The following is a 19821-nucleotide window of genomic DNA, read 5'->3' as shown; positions in this document are numbered from 1 at the left end:
GGAGCACTTGGCTGGGAAGGTCACCGCCCAAGCAGCGGCTGGTGTTGCAGTTGGGAAGAGGGCGGAGAAGACAGTTGTGATATCCTTTAGGGTCCTGCACCCCTTATGAGCCAGAGGGAAAATTCTGGAGACTCTGAAGTCCAAAGACACAGCTGAGAGATTGGTCTGTGCCCTGAGAGAACACTAGGTTGTATTTCGTGTATATGAGTCATGGGCCTTGTGGAAAGTGTGACCACCCTCAGCCCCCCGTGGTCACAAGCGGGGGCCCAGTTCTTGTTACCCGCCACCACCGAGCCATAGGCTTCCATCTGGACCTGGGGAGCTAGCTGTGGACTCAAGGGGGGCTTACAGGGAGAGGGGAAGGCTGGGCTGTGAAAGGACTTGAGGGGCCTGGTGAGTGTTTTACATTCTAAGCCAGTGCTTCTTCCCCCTTTATGTGCAAATAGAGTCCCTTCCCCAACACCTACACCCACCCCACTGCCTCAAGGCTAACCATCCCTGTCCAGCCCACAACCCCAGAAGTCAGGGGAGAAAAATATGGTGGCTCCTTTTAGGACTTTAAATGGAAACGTGAGTTGGCACCCAACTAACCACAGAGGTTCACACTTTGCTGCAGGGGCTGCCAAGGGGGGCCCCAAAGGATCAGGGTGGCCCGGGGAGCTCTTGCTCCAGACATGCTCCTCGCAGTTGTGCTGCTTTGCTCTGGCTGCTGCCAGTGACCGTTCCAGGAGGAGTCCCAATAGGAGGCTCCCAGAGGGATTTGGGAGGTTCCCTGGGGAGACTCTTCTGTCATTCACCTTCCTCCATCCTCAGGGTTCGGCTGGTACAGTGCCTGCTTTTCCACAGTAACATTTTATTCTCATATTTGATATCAGATGCCTAAGCCAGAATGAAGAGGTTTGTAGAACTCTGGCCTTGGGGTCCAGAGACCAGGGTTTTACTCCTGGCAAAATACACTACATAGACAGGGATATTCTCCTCTGATTTTCCTTTCACTTCCTTAGTTAATGTTATTATCAATACTATCATTGATGTATTGAACCCTTCCTGTGTTCCAGGCACTGTGCTAAGCACCTTACCAGACATTAGTTCACTGAATCCTCACAAGGACCCTATGAGGGGGGTGAGGAGCTGGTACTACTGTTTTTATTTACAGATGAGGAAACTGAGGCTTAAGGAGGTTGAGTAATTTCCCAAGGTCATCAAGCCGGGATGAATTCGGACCCAGGTCTTTTTCCTTCCATAGGGTGTTAGTCACCACCTTCACATGTCTCTGGAGAGCACCACTGATCAAAACGGACTTGACCGTGCTCTTCTTTGGACTGACTGCTTAGAAACAAATAGAACAATTCTTTAACCCGCTCTAAGTTTCTTTGGATTTCTCATTATACAGTCATCCTTCAGTATCTGTGGGGGATTGGTACTGAGAACCCTGCAGATGTTCAAGTCCCTTACATAAAATGGCATAGTATTTTCATATAACCTAGGCAAATCCTCCCATACAATTTACATCATTTCTAGATTACTTATAATACCTAATAGCATGTAAATGCTATGTGAATAGTTATAAATACAATGTAAATGCTATGTAAATAGTTGCCAGTGCATGGTAAGTTCAAGTTTTGCCCTTTGGAACTTTCTGGAATTTTTTTTTTAATATTTTCAATCTGTGGTTGGTTGAATCCACAGATGCATAACCCATGGATACAGAAGGCCAGCTGTATAAGACAGGTCCTGCCTCTGTGGCTTCTACCAGCCCCCACGATAGAAACACAGTCTCTGAGCTTTTTATAGTCCAAACGCCAGAGTCTGCTTTTGTGCTCTATTCCCCAGAGCTGCTCTCAGCTTTCCCACCCCTCGCCCCTCTGCCTTGGCAACCAGTTTTGAAAACACCCCTCTGGTTCAACCTCTGCACCCACATTAGGTGGACACGCGTTAGGTCTCATAGCTTCTTCAGCTGCAGGCTCTGTGACTGTGGAGAGGCGGTGGAGGAGACGTCTTGATGTGAGCCTTGAAGGACAGGTCGAATTGGGGTGGGCAGAAAGAAGTTGGTGAGGCATAAGTTGTCTGAGGGACTGGGGGTGGGGTGTAGGGGTGCACATGGGTTGTAGCGTAGAGTTGGGAATAGGTAGTACCCAGGGAGGGGAGGAAACTGGTTTGAGATGGAGTGTCCTGTAGAAGAGGACAGGAGCCCGGAAAGTGTGGACTGCTCAGGGTGCTGGGCTGGAATGAGAGGCTGAGCATCAGACTTCAGACGTTGCCCCGTTGGAGCAGCAGACTTTCAGGACATAACACCACGGGGCATGCCTAAGGCAGGTGAATGTGTACCCTCCACCTCCTCTCCCCAGGGTGTGGCTTCACCAGAGCAAGCTTTGACTTTGACAGCAGGGGCGGTGATTATCTCCAGAGCCTAGCCCAAGTCCAGTGCTTCACAGGCACTCAGGGACTTTCAAAGGCATGAAGTGAGAGAGGGAGGGCGAGAAGCAGGAAGGAAGGGTGGGTCAACAGGAGGACTTGACGATGAGCTGGGAGCTCCAGACAAGTGTCAGCCAATCCCGATCCAGGGTCAGGCAACTGGGGCTCGCCTTTCTTTGCATCCCCGATTGTCACGGGGTCACGGTACGCGAGAAAACTCACTCTTCTGGTCTCTTCCGACTCTACTGGGTCAGAGAGACTAAGCCCGGATTCAACAGTGTCTCAGTCCAAATAAACAAGACAGAAGAAATTAGATTCAAGGAGAGAGAATCTTAGTTCCTTCCCTCATTCAAGGGAAAGTTGCTCTGTTTGACCAAGACTTTTGTCCCACTCATGTCTTGTTTCTGAATAAATGTCTTTTGTTCCCTCAATCATTAGACTTCAAGCGCAGGTCCTGGCCTTTAAGTGCGCGAACTTAGGTTTCTCTTGTCATTGCACAGTCGGGGCAGCCCAGTGAACCCCGTCAGGAACAGGTTCTCCAGAATCTTGGGCATTACACAGATGTGCTTGAGCTCATTACATAAAGGCTAATTTAAACAAAAAGTGCATTGAGACAGAACTTAAAAACAATAGGTTGACTAATAGTAATCCAAAGCCCAGTGTACCTCTAACCACACTTTTGTTTATTTTTAAATGTGTTTCCTTCATGGTCTTTCTTGTGGCTCACCCTTTGCAGTTTGTGCACTTGTTGTGAGTTTTATCTTCGACGTTGTTTTTGCTGAACTTGGTTTTTCCGAGACCTTCTCTCCTCAGAGGCTCAGTTTCACCCTGCCATCAGCAGTCGGCCAGTTTCGCTGGCAGAAGAGGCCGCAGCTCCTTCCTGTTGGCCCCCTGGGCAGAAGCATGCAGTGGTGTCTCCTACTGCTCTGGGCCCAGGGGCTGAGGCAGGCTCGCCTCCCTGCCTCAGGTACGGCCTGAAGTCTAACCTGGGACTGGAAGGGGAGGGAGAGCGGGCGGAGGAAGGGGGAGGCTGGAGCCATTGCCTTATCCATCTGAGGGAAGGAAACACAGCTTTCAGAGCCCTGTGTCCCCTCGTTGAGAAATGGCTGTCTCTGAGAAGGAGACACAGTTCTGTACTAGGCGGCAGATGAAGGACTTGGGGATGGGGGGGTGCCGGACTGGCTGACCCAAGGAAGGAAGCAGGAGGAGAGAAAGGGACTAAGGAGGGGGGATGATGAGTTTGCTGAGAGAAGTGCACTCCTGCGCCACCCTCCTTTCTTCTGTCCTTGAGGAAACTTCTAGAAAAACATTGTATTTCCGTAATGGAAAAACCCGCATGAACGTTTTGGCCAACCCAACACGTTTCCTGTGGATTAAAAAATGTCTTCGTCACAGATTCCAGAGATTCTACTATTAGAGATTTAATTTATGTTAAATCTATTTCCTTCTATATTAAATATCATAAGCAAATATTTCTGAGGGGGGCAGAAATATTTAAAAACTGTAGTATAATTTTGTTTCCCTGGTGCTTTCTGAACCGTCTGGAGCCGGGGTGGAGGTCAGTGTCGAGGCTGGGGGCTTTGCCTGGAGAAGCAGAGTTGCTCTCCAAGCCTCCTTTCCTTTGGATGTCGTGGCTTTCCTGAAAAATTTTCCGGGCACCCCAAATGGCTGTCAACCAAGACAGACAGGTTTTGTTTCAAAGGATAATGTGCCCAGCACAGAACTGGCTGCTGGAAGATACAATCAGACAGAAGCGGTGGCTGACAAGGGCTTATATTCTAGGTAGGGAGACAAGATAAGTGTGTGGAAATAATCAATGAGTTCATCAGGAAGGTATATTCCCACAGACTATACTAAGAGGGTGAAGTGCTATGTTGTGTAGTAATTACAGTCTGTATGGGGGAATGACAGCGCAGACTGGAGAGACTGTCATTCTAAAAATCAATTCTGGTCTAAAGCTGCCTTGGAATTTCTACGAGAAGGTTCAAGGCCAGCTGCTAAAAGTGCATGCTTTTTTTTTCCCCTTCCCTAGGAGCTGTGACAGGCAGAATAGTAACAATGGGAAACATTTCTGCAGAGGAAGGTGGCTCTGTCACCTTACAGTGTCACCTCTCCTCCACTACTGCCAAAGTGACCCAGGTCAACTGGAAACAGCAGGACCAAGTTCTGGCCATTCATCATGCCAGCCTGGGGTGGCACATCGACCCAGCCTTCACGGAGCGAATGGTCCCAGGTCCCAACCTGGGCCTCACCCTCCAGTCACTGACCAGGAACGACACAGGAGAGTACATCTGCATCTATCACACCTACCCTGACGGGATTTACAAAGGGACACTCTTTCTGGAAGTCCTACAAAGCTCAGGTATGCTCTCTGGAGCAGGGTGGCTGGCGATGGCATCCAGCCAGCCAGGATGGTGGGTGGCATCCTCTACGGTAGAAAATGCATTCCTGCCCAATACAGCCGAGCAGGGCCTTCCAACCCTGGTTCAGGTTCAAATCACCTGGGAGCTTTTAAATGGTGCTGATGCTGGCACCCCATCCCAGACCAGTTCAGTCAGAGGGGCAGAGAAGGTTGTGCTAGGGTCTAAAAGCACCCCGATGGTTTGAATGGGCAGCCAGGATTGAGAACCACTGTTCGGGTAAAAGCACCTCTTATGTATGTTTGTTAGGAAGACCAGTTGTTAGGTCTTGTGAGAAAGGATCTCATTAATTAGTTTAGCATCGATCATGCACATTAGAATTAGCCACTAAGTTTATAAAGGATTAGAGCTCAGTGCTCAGTGTAAATGTACAATAATTTACATTTCTGTGGTACATCATAGTTTCCAAATGCTTTCACTTTCATTATCCACCTGGACACTTAAGCCAGTTCTCTGGAGGGTGGGAAAGGGCTGTTCTCATGGCTGAGGGACAGGATAGCAGAGTCATGATGGGCTCAGGCAGCCTGGGTCCAAATCCTGGTGTTGCTGTTGACCTCAGACAAGATTACTGGGCTTCTCTGTGCCTTGTTTTTCTCATCTGTGAAACGAGGAAAAGATGTAAGACCTCCTGAGGAGCTAACGTAGGATTGAATTACTTACTAAAAAAAAAAAAAAAAATGCCCTTGGAACAGTCCCTGGAACATGACAAGCATGAATTAAGCATGTACGTAAGCATGAACATAAGCATGAACACGATCCCCCGATTCCCATCTGACTGTTGGGTGGAGGTAGAGGCTGAGGCTTGGCTGTTGCTCAGAGCGGTACAGCTGATTTTAACACAGGTGTACTGTTCCACTCAACTACACCCTCAGAACTGCTATTTGCTGACATCAGTGGTGTTGAATATTAAGTTTGATGAGTTAGCAAAATATGTGTAAACTGAGAAGATAAAAGGTTATTTTAAAGTTTCTTCTCAAGTGCTACTTCTTGAGGGCGCCTGGCATAGGCCAGTGCGGCATGGGGGGAAGAGCCTCCATCCTTTTCTGGTTCTATGGAGATACCTCTGCAGCCCCTCTGAGCCTCTCCAACTTTGGTCTCCGTCAGTCCTCTTTCCCTACCTGTGGCCAAGGCAGGAGACTGAGTCCTCAGAGCAGGAGGAACACATTCTGGGGAATTTGGGCTCCCCCCCTGCTCCTGGTACCTTGTGGGTACTGGGGGTGCTGCCCTTGCCCTAAGTGATTACATGCTTTAGCCATCCTCCCGGCAATCTAAGCCCTTTGTTAGAAGGAAGAGGGGCCCAGCCTCTGCTACACTCTTTTCCTTTCAAGACTGCCCTGGACACCCGGGTTCTGCCCAAGTTCCTGGGAAGGAGGTGGGGATGGGATGAGGCAGCCTGGAAACCCTTTCACTTATAGTCCAGCACACATCCTGACAATTGTCCTGTTTCCCTCACACTCTCCTTGGGTCGAGCATCACTCATCTTTTCAAAACTCTCTTCTTGGCTCTTCCTCGTTGCATTTACATTTTACATCTTCATAGAACTTCACTTATTCCTGCTTTAATTCATGTCATGAATATTTATTAAGCACCTGGTAGGTGCCAGGTGCTGGCAAAACAGCAAAGGATAAAGCTCCAGAACCTTACTCCCTCCAGGGTCTCAGCCGAGTTGGAGTAAGTGTTATAGGCTTAAGGTGAAAGGTTATATGCTTTTTTACTTCTTTGTACTTTAATGTTCTTTCAAAAATTTTTTTTCATATGTATTTATTTATTTATTTTGGCTGTGCCTGGTCTTAGTTGCAGCACGTGGGCTTCTTAGTTGCAGCATGCAGACTCTTAGTTGCGGCACGCATGTGGGATCTAGTTTCCCGGCCAGGGGTCAAACCCGGGACCTCTGCATTAGGAGCGCAGAGTCTTACCCACTGGACCACCAGGGAAGTCCCTCTTTTTAAAATTTTTAATTAAACTTTTTTTATACTAGTATGATTATAAATATGAAGTTTAATAAAGAAAATAATCACCTTCTGTTTTTTTCTGGATGTTATTTGTTTCACTTCATGATTATGACTGAAATAGATATTGTCAAAAAGAGAAAGGAGTGTTAAAATGGTCTGCACTGGTGTCAAGTGTGTGGGGTACACCCCTTGAGAGATCAGGCACTGATTTCATGATGGGCCTGGCAGATGCTCTGCTGTCCGAAGAGATGGACTTGAAGACGCCAGTCCTGTGGTTAGAGAAAGGCCTGGCCAATTCCGATGCCCGTTCCCTGACACTGAGGCTTCCCTTGTAATGGTTGCCCTTTGCTTCCGGCCTCTGCCCACACTCACCTTTGTTTTGTTCTCCCTCTAGTGGCTGAGCACAGCGCTGGGTTCCAGATCCCATTGCTTGGAGCCATGGCCACAGTGCTGGCAGTCATCGGCACAGCAGTCATTGTGGTGGTCACACTGGCCAGAAAGGTAATGACTCTGGCTGCATATCTCAGTCCTTGGCATCCCATCTCTACCACCCTGGTCCTTTCTTGTCCCCTTTCTGTCTAGAAGTGATCGCTCCTGCTGTTCATTGTGCCTTCTTCACAGTCCTTGCTCTGCCTTTCAGTGGCATTGTTTATGCTCTTTTGCTGTGCCTTCCCTTGTCTGGGAGCTCCTGAAAGGTTGGGTCTGTATCCTCCCCATCTTGCTGTGGCCTACAATTCCTGGCTCCTGCTTGCCCCTTAAGCCACTCCTCTGAGAGTTTGATTTAGCCACTGTGATTGTGATGCGTCTTGGGCATCTACTCTGTGCCAGGGGTTTTTGAACATTAGCTCCTTTAATTTTAACAACCCTTCAGTAGTGCTGGGCTATCTAGCACTTCCTCAGAATGAGAAATCAACACTCCAAAAACTTAGGGGTAAAAGGTACATGGCAAGATGAGTAGGTTGTAAATCCTCTGTTACTCTTGCTTAAGGGGTCACGTGGCTGAAAGAGTATTGGATGGGGAACTGGAAGTTTCTAATCTCAGCATTGAGTGTGTGATGATAGGGATGCTGTTTCATCTTCCAAGTCTCCATTTCTTCATATATAAAATGGGGATTATGATTCTGCTTGCTCTATATCACAGGGTTGTGATGAACAGGTGGCATATTGCATGTGAAAGCTTTGTAAACAATGAAGAAATATATCCACATCCTTGTGTTGTAACTGGTAGTTAGTGATTAGAATAAGCAAGAATTCCCACTCCTGTTTTGTCTGCCCTGTTGGGTCTTTTAAGCCATCCCAGGTTGCCTTAAGTTACTAAACAAACACTTTGGGGAAAACAGGCCTGTGATTCCCAACACTGTTTTCCCCCTTGTTTCAGATCCTCTTCCCTAGTGCCTGACTCACTTTCCCTCCAACTCTGGTTCCCCTCCGTTAACAACTCAACTCTGCAGCCTTGCTTTGCTCTCTCTGGACTGGTACCTGGTGCTGTTATTCCTGATACATGTGGGTTTACAGTTACCACTTTATTTTCTTCATATTTGTTTTGCCTGTTTTTTCCCCCAATCTTTCTTGCCGCCTTTTGAATTAAGTACTTTTTATTATTAAAAAGATCTATTTAGTAGTTATGCATTTTTCTTTTTTTTAGTGGTTACACTAGAGATTACAAAATAGATCCCTGATTTATTAACGTCTAATATGTATTAGTACTTTCATCATTTCTTGGATTTTGCAAGAACCTTAGAACACATTAACTCTTTACCTACCTCCCCAACTTACTGCTATTATTGTCATGGATTTTAGTTCTCTATTTTAAACCCCAAAGAAATGATTTATTGTCTTATGAGCCAACATTCATTTAGATTTACCCTTTCTGTTGCTCTTCACTTCTTCCTGCATGTTCTATCTTATAATTAGGATAGTTTTCCTTCTGCTCAAAGAATATCCTTTAGTATTTCCTTGTGGGCAGGCATGCTAGTGATGAATTATCTTGCTTTTTGTTCATCTGAAAATATCTTAATTTTTCCTTAACTTAAAAGTGATATATTTGTTTTGCTGGGTATAGAATTCTATGTTGGCAGTTATTTTCTTTCAACATGTGGAAAATATTGTCCCATTGTCTCTGGCTTCTCATATTTCTGTTCAGAAATTATATGAGAATCTTATTTTTGCTCCTTGGAAGATAATGTTTTTTTTCTCTGGTTCTTTAGAAATTTTCTTTCTCTTTGGTTTTCAGCAATTATATGGTGATATAATTGGATATAGTCATCTTTGTATTTATTCTCTTTGGGGTTTGGAGTGCTTTTTGAATTTGTAGCTTGATATCTTTTGTCAGTTTTATATCATTCTTGGTTATTATTTCTTCATGTATTGCTTCTTTGTCCTTGTTTTCCTCTCCTTCTGGAATTCTAATCACGTGGTATTTTCAACATTTTCACTTTTCCCAACATCCCTTACCCTCTTTTTTGTATTTTCCATCTACTTGTCTCATCAAATGTTTTCTTTGGACATGCCTTCCAGTTTACTAAGTCTCTTCTTTGATGGATCTACTCTTCTGTTAAACCCATCCCTTAAGTTCTTAATTTCCATTATCATATTTTTTAGATTCAGGATTTCTATTTTGTTCTTTGTTTGGATAGTTTAAAGTCTGCCAAAATTCCCAATCTTGTTTTTAATTCTTTGAAAAGGTTAATCATAATTATTCTGAAATCTGTGCCTGATGCTCCTATTAATTGGGTTCTCTATGGGTCTTTTAATATTCTCTCTTTTTGCTTGTTTTTTGGACCTATCTTATCTTTTTGACTGTTTACTTTTCATTGAATGCTGTATTTCTACATGAAAACCTGTGGCCATAATTTGAGGTTGTAGATAATATCATCTTCCTCTAAAGAAGATTCCTTTTTGCTTCCATCAGGTAACTAATCTTCAGGCAGTAGCATTCCCATCACCTTAATTAAATCAGTAGTGAGAGGATTTAAAGCTGGATTTAATTTCTGCTACTTCCTTACTTGTAGAGTGTAGTCCTTTGGGGTCCCAACTCAAAGCCTGTAGTGTTTGCTAGAGTCTCCCTTCCTCGGTGACCTCTGAACTCTAAATTTTGTCCCTCCAGCTAGAAATTCTGTGTAGCTAATTTGCCTCTCAGCCATGACTTTCAGGCAATTTCTCTAGGAGAAAATCCATACCCTTCCCAACCCCACAATGCTCATCTCATCTCTCTGGGCTTCCTACTCCTGGATCTTGCTCCCCAGACCACAAATTTCTCACTGATTTGATAGATTTCTGATTAATACAGATATATGTTTATAATATTTTGTTCAGTTTTTCTAGCTATTCTCCCTGGAAATGTTGGTTCAAAGCAACATAGGCAATCATTGTTCTACCAGAAGCAGAACTCCTATTTCTGATGTTGTATTTCATATCTGCACTCAAAGGCTGACTTTTACAAGCAGAACATATTTACCCAGTCCACCCACTCTGTACCTTTGGCTATATTGGGTCAAGACCCCCAACTGGAGTTCTAGCCCCTCTGTACCTGATTCCTGAACAGCCATTTAGCCTGAATGTGGCCAGGTCACTGCCAGTCCCAGAGAGGGAGGGATTTGGACAGATGTGTGTTCTTAGGCTCTGGTTCCATCTTGCTTGCTTATTGTGAGTTCTTGTCCTCTTTTTCCTTTTCTCCCTCTCTCAGAAATGGACCATCCTTTGACTTTATCTTCTTCTTTTTTTTTCTTTTTTTTTTTTTTTTTTGTGGTACGCGGGCCTCTCACTGCTGTGGCCTCTCCCGCTGCGGAGCACAAGCTCTGGATGTGCAGGCTCAGCGGCCATGGCTCACGGGCCCAGTCGTTCCGCGGCATGTGGGATCTTCCCAGACCAGGACACGAACCCGTGTCCCCTGCATCGGCAGGTGGACTCTCAACCACTGCGCCACCAGGGAAGCCCTCTCTTCTTTTTTATTTAACATCTATTTTACTATTTCACTCTTGTCACTCTTCTGAAGACCGAGAGCTACTTCCCTCTCCAGGCCTCAGAGTTGAGATGAATTGCACAAACTAGAATTGCTTAATAAGAAAGTGCTATTGTAATGTTCCTCCACTTAGACCTCCTGGTATTTTGAGTTTTAAACAGCCTTAATTCTATATCCCTGCCTAGGATAAAAATTGTATATATTTTCCTAGTGTTAATTCTGCTTATGGAGTTACACTTTTGTGCACACTCATGTCTATTACCAGTGACTAATCTTGAACATTTAGTCTAATATCTTACATCTTAAATTCTCTTAGTTTTCTGTGTAGATAAACTCAGTTTGCTTTCTGTAACCTACCATCAATAACTACGGTATTGATGTAAAAATAACACGTTCCATTTGACACATGTTCTGTCTTCAGTCAGATCTATGAATGAAGAGAGCCCAGGAACACTCACTCTAACCTTATTTTACTGAGAACAGATTGGAGTGAGGATGGGAAAAGGTATTTTGGTAGCAAAACCAAAGTCTTGTTCCTCTCTGAGTTACAAAGTGGCCAGGTCTCCCTCAGTCACTGGTCTAACAGTGCTCCAGGCAACTGTTGGACCTTGTTAATTTGGTCTAGAGGAAGTGAAAGAGATTCTTCAAATGGTAGGAAAGCTCATGTGATAGGTGAAAGTTACATAAAATCTAATACCAGAAGATGACTGCCTGGTCCACCAACTTGCCTACAAAAATCTCTTGTCCTATGGTTCAAACCCTCACTTCCAGGTTTATGAAACAAACACTGAGATTGCTGACCTACCTGGTTCATAGAGGTGTGGCCACTTATTCCTTGTCATTCAACAGACATCATGGAACAGAGTACTGGGGATCCAGCAGTGGCTGAAATGTGGCTAGTGCTATCGAGGAAGTCAATGACTTATAGTATTTTCATTTATGTCTTGGCTATCACAGTAGACAGGTTTAGTAAATGAAACCTCTAGGGGAGGATGAGGGAAAGAGAAGTGATGACTAGAGAGGAGAGGTGAAGAGAATGATGATTGATCTCTGAGCTGGGCAGGGAGCTGTTATGGTGGTTGGTGAACAAATGTCCTCTGCTGTCACCAGAGCTCTGCAGCTCTGGCATGGACATATGGAAAGCTCTTTAGAAGCAGCAGAACACATTTTCCTGTTAAGGATTAAGATTGGTTCATTTCCAGGCCAGTATCCCAGACCAACTTTGGTCATCTTTGTATAAGGGAAAGGGGGAAAGGTGAAAAGAGAGAGTCCAGTAGCTATCAAGTTCTGTGGCTCTCCTTCTAAAATGTTTTATTCATCAGCCCCCTCTTTGACATGTCCACTGCTTCCTGTCTAAATTAGTTCCTCTCTGTTTTTTCATATGCTTTGGCTATAGTTTCCAGTCTTCTCTCTCTCTTTGCTCAAATGCATTTTATACCTGTATTTTTCAAGGTCCATCAGGGAACACATAGTATTCTCAACATGAGTAGTTTGAGGATAGTTTAATAAGGAGATTTACAAAGGACTGGCAAGCATATAAGGAAACCATAAGTGGGAGTGTAGGAGTGTGTTGTTACCAACCCTAGTTCTTTAGGGGAAAGGAGAGAGGATGATTACTGGAACCTGGGAGGGAGGATGATTACTAGGACCTGGAAAGAGACAGTTATGTCGAGGGACCACTTTGAGAAGTACTGTAATCTTTGATTGAAGGCCACAGCCAGTCCAAGTCCACCCTGCAGAGAGAATGCCAGGAGAATATATACCCTCACCTCATACTCTTTCCCTCCATTCTCCTATTGTTGCTTTGCATTGGCTGAACCCAATCTCAAGTTAGAGGACAAGGGAACTCACTGATTCAGTACGTGTAGTTCAGTCTTCCCTGGGCACAGAAGAGGGTGCAGAAGATTGGGGAGTGACGTTGAGGGGTGAACAGACAGTATCCAAGCCAGTACTGTTATAGACCTGGAAATGGGCAAGAAATCTTGACTTTCCATGCTTCAGTCTACTCTTATGTATCCTTGATCTTTTGATTATACATTTAAGCAATACCCCTGTTGGCTGTCCATCTATATTTCTCCTAGGAACACACTGGGCTTTGTTAACCATCTTAATATCCCTGTGGGCCAGGCTTCCTTGGCTGCCATTGAAGTAGTTACATCCACCTTGTTTCTTAAGCCATCTGTCCCTATATTGTTTTGGAATCTCCTCATCCCTCTTTCTACTGGGGATCCAGTTCTATAAAAGCATTGCCTACTTCAGCTCCAGCCTACAGAGGAGAGATATCTCTGAGCCCCTCAATGATGCTGGTGCTCCCCTCACTAGCACATTCCTTTCCACCTCAGTAAAAGGGTGTCTTCTGGATCTTCCCAAGAAACATAATCAGCTGTTGGATTTAAAAAATTACTTAGTACAGGGATCGACGAAGTTTCTTTGTAAAGGGCCAGTATCTTTTAGCTTTTGTGGGCCTTACGGTCTCTGTTGCAAAAATTCAGCTCTGCCATTGCACTGTGAAAGCACCACAGACAATATGTAAATGAGTGAGTGTGGCTGTGTTTCAATAAGTCTTTATTTATAAACACTGAAATTTGAATTTCATATAATTTTCATGTTTAATAAAATACTGTTCTCTTGAATCTTTTTTCAATCACTTAAAAATATAAAATCCATTTTTAGCTCATGAGCAGAACAAAAGCCTGTGGTACCCCAGATTTGACCCATGGGCCTTAGTTTCCCAATCCCTGATTTAGTAGACTGTATTGGGAAAAACTCTGTTTGTCTGTCTTTTCCTCTTCTCTACTCTTAGCACTGCACAGAACACTCTGACACCAGATGTGTGGGTTTATTGCCACACTGACCAATTCTCCTACACCCCCTGAGTGTCCTACAGTCAATCCAGTTCTGACACTATCTGCTTGGAGTTAACATCAGGTTAGGGGCTCAGTCCTCCAAGACTGCCCTCCTTCAGATGTCAATTGCAAGTCCCAGGTTGTCACCTGTACCTTTGACTGACTGGCTGTATATTGAGGTTCCTGCAACCCTCTCCTCGGATTCGATAATTTGCTAAGACAACTCACAGAACTCAGGGGAACACTTACTTACATGTACCTGCTTATAATATAATAAAGAATTTGATAAAGGATACAGATGAATCCCCAGATGAAGGAAATACATAGGGTGAGGTCTCGAAGGGTCCTGAGCGCAGGTGCTTCTCTCCCCAAGGTGCTGGGTGTGCCGCCCTCCCAGCATGTAGATATATTCATCAACTCCAAATCTCATACTTCTGGGATTTTTATGGAGACTTCATCACACAGGCATGATTGGTTATTAACTCATTTTCCAGCCCCCTCCACTCCCTGGAGAATAGGGAGTAGGACTGGAGGTTCCAAGCTTCTCATCACGGCTTGGTCGTTCTGGTAACCAGCCTCCAGCAAAAGTCACCTCATTGGAACAAAAGAAACCCCTGTGACCCAGGATATTCCAAGGGATTTAAGAGCCCTGTGTATGACATTCCTATCACTCAGGATATTTTAGGAGTTTAAGGAGCTCTGTGTCAGGAACTGAGGTTAATAGAGACCAAATATTAGCAGGAACTGGGGGTAGAGACAAATATATGCTTCTTACTATTCCACATGGGTCCATGATAACATCCCCACTTCTCTGAGCATTTTGTTTCTTTCTTCCCTAGTTTTCCAAAGCACTGTTGGCATCTCTGTTGACAGCTGTATCCCGGGGCCTTGTGAGGGTGTTAGATCTCGAGCCATGGGATGTGTCCTAATATTGACAAATGATGTGTCCCTCATCCAGTCTTAAGTTCTACTCACCCAGCCCTGATCCACTCCCCTCAGGATTCTCTCCCAAACATACTCTCCCAGTTCCACCAGTATGTGTTAGCTCCTTTTGTTACAACCTCTCTCCTCCCTCAGCATGCCCAGGATTCCCTCAGTTAGTGTAGGTTGAGATTTTTGCTAATTATGGGCCAATGGCCAATAGAGGAGGGGAGGCAGGTCCTGACAGGACCCATCTTCCATCCCGGGGAAGGGGGTCACCTCTGCAGCTCCAGATGATGCAAGAGAAGCTGGTGGTTCAAGGCTCCCAAGTGCATCTACCAAGAGATCCTCCTCCCAATGCACAGAAATGCCTCCATTCCTGCCCAGACCCTGATTTTGGTGGAGTCTTGCCCAGGCTTAGAATTCAGCCTTCTTTGAAGTTCTGTTGCCCTTATAGGTAGGTCCTCTGCCTGCTCTTCAGTGTTGGAGGTGAGCGTTTCTTTAAATGTTGCCAAGGAAGAGGAGCTTTGATTCTCACACTTTGCTTTCAGTTGCTGGTAGATCTGTCATGTTCTCTTCTCAGTCCAACAGCAGAATTTAGTAAAAGCCACCCAGTCCCACAGTCCTAACAAGCACTATCTGCTCTATACTTCTCAAATGTCAGAGCTGCTGCACCAGTTCATATTCCCCTTCCCTTTGTGTCTCTTCCCATTTCACCACCAGCGGTGGGGTCTGTATTCCCATCCAGCTGGTGAGGGATTCCCCTCCACAATCCCATCCTAGAGTCTGCCTTCTAGGGCCATTCCCAGGAGCAACTGTTTTAGATTTGTTCCCAGACATAGAGCCTGGCATGGGAATTCCGGTGAGAGTGACTTATTGGGCTGGGCTCTCAGGTGAAGAGTAGTGAAGGAAGCAAGGTAGGGCTAAGGGATGTTGTTTCAGGGGAGATGTGGTTGAAGCAGATTTGGTCACACCTTGAGGAGGGGGCCAGCCTTTTGAAAACCCACCTCAGCCAGTTGTTGACTGCTGGCTGCTCACCAGGAAAGGTCCAAGAGCAATTCTCCAGAGAATGGGCAGCTGTGAGCCACTCATAGTCTAGATTCCCAGTGTCTGGGAAAGGGGACCACTGGTCAGGTGGTGAGGCAATCTGAGCAGGGCACCAACAGTATTCCCTACAGACCCTGAGAGCCAGTAGGTTGAATTATTTAGGAGTTTGGCATTTGGAATCAGACAGACCTAGGGTTTGGATCCTGGCTCTACCACTTGAGTAGCTGGGCCACCTAACTTTGCTGACCCTCAGCTTCTTCATCTGTAAAATGGGAACAATTATGGTATTGCCCTATTAGGGCTGTAGAAAAACTCAAGTCATATAATTCATATAAGGCCCCTGGCATTTTTCCTGGCATGTATTAATAACCATTATTTCTTAAATTCTTATAATTCTTATAAAATGTATTTACTATAGCACCTCATGATACCTGGTGCTCAATAAATTAGTTATACTGCATAGATTGATTTGACTAAATGAATGAATGTTATTTGCTAAGCTACTATTGGGAAAAGTGCACCCAGGGGACCTTCTGTGAGGGCAAGGAGAGATGGGTGTGTCCAGCTGCAGGACAGTGACTGCCAACTGTCTGTTCTCACGTTCTCCAAGAGGGTAACATTTGTCCTGCAAGTCTCCATAGTTGCTATCGTCGTAGCTTCATTTGGTCTTTTAGAACAACATCAATGCCTTAATTCCAGACTTGTTTTTAATACTGATTACAATTACAGGGTTCCCTATGCAGGATGGAATGAAAACAGAACAGCTGAGAGACCCAGCTCAGGCCTATTTACACTTCCCAGAGGATTCTTGGAAGCCAAAATAGTCCTAAGATTCAAAGGCAAGGGTAGGCAGTCTAAGAATGGGAACGAGAACACACCAACACAAAAAGCCACAATCAGCTCTTTGAGAAAGAATTGGGTGTCTGTATTTTTTAAATGGATAGGGTTGCATCAGGGATGTAGGACTTCCGTGAAGCAAAGAATCAGCGTGACCTACGATAACAACCCTTTTCTTCACACCTACAGTAAGGCGCAGCCACTCCTACTGAAAAGGGATGAATGAAACAGTCCGTGGGCCCCAGCTCCTCAGGGCCCGCAGTGAGGCCACACCTGTAACTTCTGATATGTGTTCAAGGCGCCCATCCATGCCGCCCACCCTCCCGCTCAGCCTCTCTGCGTCTATTTATGTCCTGCAGAGCTTGGCACTAGCCAGTGAGGATGGTGCTGTTTCCTATCCTGGAAGCAGTGGGGTGGGCAGGATGAAATTTGGTTTGTGTTTGTTGTTATTTTCCAAGCCTGTGTGTGGTGGCTCTTTGTGATTCTGTCGTTTGGGCCTATAGTGGGGCTAGGTGACCTGATTTAGAGCAGTATCCATGAAGGCCGGGAAGATGTCACCTTTGCATTGCACGCCATTAGGCATTTCTTCTGCCATCCCGCCTGCGCCTGCTGTTCTTTGATTTTCTTGCCTGTAAGGCACAACCCTCACCTATGACGCTGTCATATGGACATGATGGCTGACTTCACATCCTTGATTTTCCCAAACAGGTTTCACGGTCTCTCCTCTTGTCTCATAAGTGTAAATGTACTTGTCTGACCATGAGTCCATATTTTGATTTGGAAAATCCCGTTTATTTAGATTTGGGGCCAGGTTGGGGGGAGCGAGCGAGGAAAGAGAGAGAGAGAGTGAGTTTGTGTGTGTTCGTGTGCATTTCAGTCCTAAGACCTATACTGAGCATCCGTTATGAACTCCGAGGTTACCAAGAGGAATACAGCACAGATCCTCCCCTCAGGGGAGCTCACAGTTTGGGGCCTGACGAGACAGAAGGGTAAACAAATTCCAGGCGGCGTTGAATGTTACAACAGAGAACACCCAGGACCGTAGTGGGACACACAGGAAGGATGTCACTCTCCCGGCAGAGTCAGAGACGTCTTCTTTTTGTTGTTGTTTTTTTTTTTTTTTTTTTTTTTGTGGTACGCGGGCCTCTCACTGCTGTGGCCTCTCCCGTTGCGGAGCACAGGCTCCGGATGCGCAGGCTCAGTGGCCATGGCTCACGGGCCCAGCTGCTCTGCGGCATGTGGGATCTTCCCGGACCGGGGCACGAACCCGTGTCCCCTGCATCGGCCGGCGGACTCTCAACCACTGCGCCACCAGGGAAGCCCAGAGACATTTCTTGGACAACGTGCTGTAGAGCCGGGTCTGGAGGAGTGAACAGACAGCTTTGCGGGGAACTGTGGTGAATGGACAGTGGGCGTAACATACACCAACCCGGAGAGGCAGGAAACGGTGCATGGCATTCGAGGCACTGCGAGATGAGAGAGGCAGCTTGGCTGAGAAGAGCATCGTCTGGAGTCCCACAAACCCAAGTCAGAACTGGGACAGGTGATAGGTGGACCTATCGGCTCACTCACAAGTAGAAACGTCAATAGGGTTGTGCTGAGATGACATAAAGAAGCTAGCCCGCTTGGTGCTCATGGCAGATTCTCAGTCAATGGTGCCTCTGGCATCCAGGCCCTATACCAGGAGTTGGGCTGTTGGTTGGGAAAGCACTGCAGCAAATGAAGCTGGAAAAGTGAGTGTGGCCAAATCGCAAAAGGCATTTTGTGGGGGGGGGGGGCATCACACACAGTCTGCTGTGGGGCGTAAAGGGAAACGCCCTGTGTGGCGTGTGGGCTTGCTGTGGGTGGTGAGACCCGCCCGCAGCTGGACCTCCGGGTCTGGAAGCCTGGGCTGGTTTGGATAGGGATTTGGGGATCCCTAGAGGACAGAGGGTGGTTGCAGATGTACATAAGGATGAAGTGTCGACTGTGCTGCACAGAGGAAGAGAGAGAACCGGGCGCGAGAAAGCAGAGACTGAAACCCCGAGGACCTTCTTTACCTGGGGAGCTGAAGTGTCGGCGGAAAAAAGAGCAGGCCTGGCCGCGGAGGAGGAGGAGCGGAGAGAGTGATGCCACGGGGCCCAGGGAAGGAGAACATCTCGAAGAGGAAGCGGTCAGCGACGTCAGGGTCAGCGAGAAGGAGTGAGAGAGAGCTGGGACTGGAAGCCGCCTGCCCAGGCTCCGCGAACAGGCAGGAGCGCGTGGGCCGCCGCGCGCGCGTAGCCCGGAGCCTTTCCGGGGAGCGGTTAGTGCTGAAGTCTACGGTGAAGAGGCTGAGAAATTAAGGGTTAAGGAATTGCTGTGGATAAGAACACAACTTTGTGGTGTGTGTGTGTGTGTGTGTGTGTGTGTGTGTGTGTGTGTGTAAGAAAGGAAGAGATCATTATAACTATGGATCATTTTGGGGAGTAACTTTTAAATGACATCCCCACATACTCATTTTGTAGTTTTTTTGTTTTTGGAAGAAATCTCTCAGCATCCGCTCTGCGGAAGGTGGCCTCGGGAGGAGGCCGTCTGAACAGGAGGAGTGGAGGCCCGGCGTCCTGTCCTCCCCGGGCAGCTGCGTGCGGGCGGACGCCGGCCTCTGCAGGGAGCAGCCGGGAGAGGACGGCGCAGAACCCGAGCCGCACGACTACTTCAACATCCTGAGTTACAGAAGCCTCGCGAGCTTCAGCGTCCCCGCCGAGGAGGGCTAGCTGCCGGGGGCATCCTCTGGGAGACACAGTCCTGCCTGTGCTATCACAGATGGATGTATTGGCGTCTGCCCATCAGGGCTCTGTGTGTGTGTGTGTGTGTGTGTGTGTGTGTGTGTGTATGCATGTGGACGTCTGCACACGTGTGTGTGTGGGTGTGTTCGGTTGAGTGAATGTGTGTCATCCTCCTCTGTGTCTGCATTCCCTTTGCCCTTCCCTTCTGTTCCATCTTGGCAGATCCCGGGAAGGAGCCTCTATCTTGATTACCAATGCAAAGTTAGAAAACCAAACACTTGACCTGCTTTTGAATCTGGCAGTTGGAACAGATCCTGTGGCTGAGATCTGCATTCCCCCTAAAAGCACTGGGCAGGGTTCAGGGCTACAGGGTTCTGTGGTGGATTTCGGGGATGGGGTGACTGCAGAGGCACCTCGTCTCATTTGCCACTGTCGTCTGCATCAACGTTCACACACCCAAGGCATTTTAGGACTAAGGCATGCTACCAGCTTGTATGCGGAGGTTGGAGGATGACTAAACCATTGACTCGGGTCCCAGCCCTTTGAGAACTTACAGTTCAGTGGGGAGACCACATTTACATTAAAAGGTAGTGAGGAGATAAGGGTCCAAGACACAGGCCTTTGGGAAGAGATGTCAGTTCAGGGTGAGGTGGTCAGGATATGCTCATCTGTGGG

The 19821-nt window shown here is 46.6% G+C and overlaps 1 protein-coding gene across 1 annotated transcript; it reads left to right on the top strand.

Annotated features, from left to right (window-relative positions):
- Positions 1-3318: 3318 nt before the first annotated feature.
- Positions 3319-19134, top strand: TIGIT (T cell immunoreceptor with Ig and ITIM domains; the record flags this gene model as incomplete). The annotated part of the gene is made up of 4 exons (XM_082625766.1): positions 3319-3382; positions 4448-4777; positions 7182-7288; positions 18904-19134. 4 exons carry the CDS (start codon positions 3319-3321, stop codon positions 19132-19134), a joined length of 732 nt encoding a protein of 243 aa, XP_082481892.1.
- Positions 19135-19821: the final 687 nt, after the last annotated feature.

Source organism: Mesoplodon mirus (genome assembly GCF_964341445.2).
Source record: "Mesoplodon mirus genome assembly, chromosome: 6".
Lineage (NCBI taxonomy): Eukaryota > Metazoa > Chordata > Mammalia > Artiodactyla > Ziphiidae > Mesoplodon > Mesoplodon mirus.
This window is presented reverse-complemented; position numbering and strand designations above follow the sequence as displayed.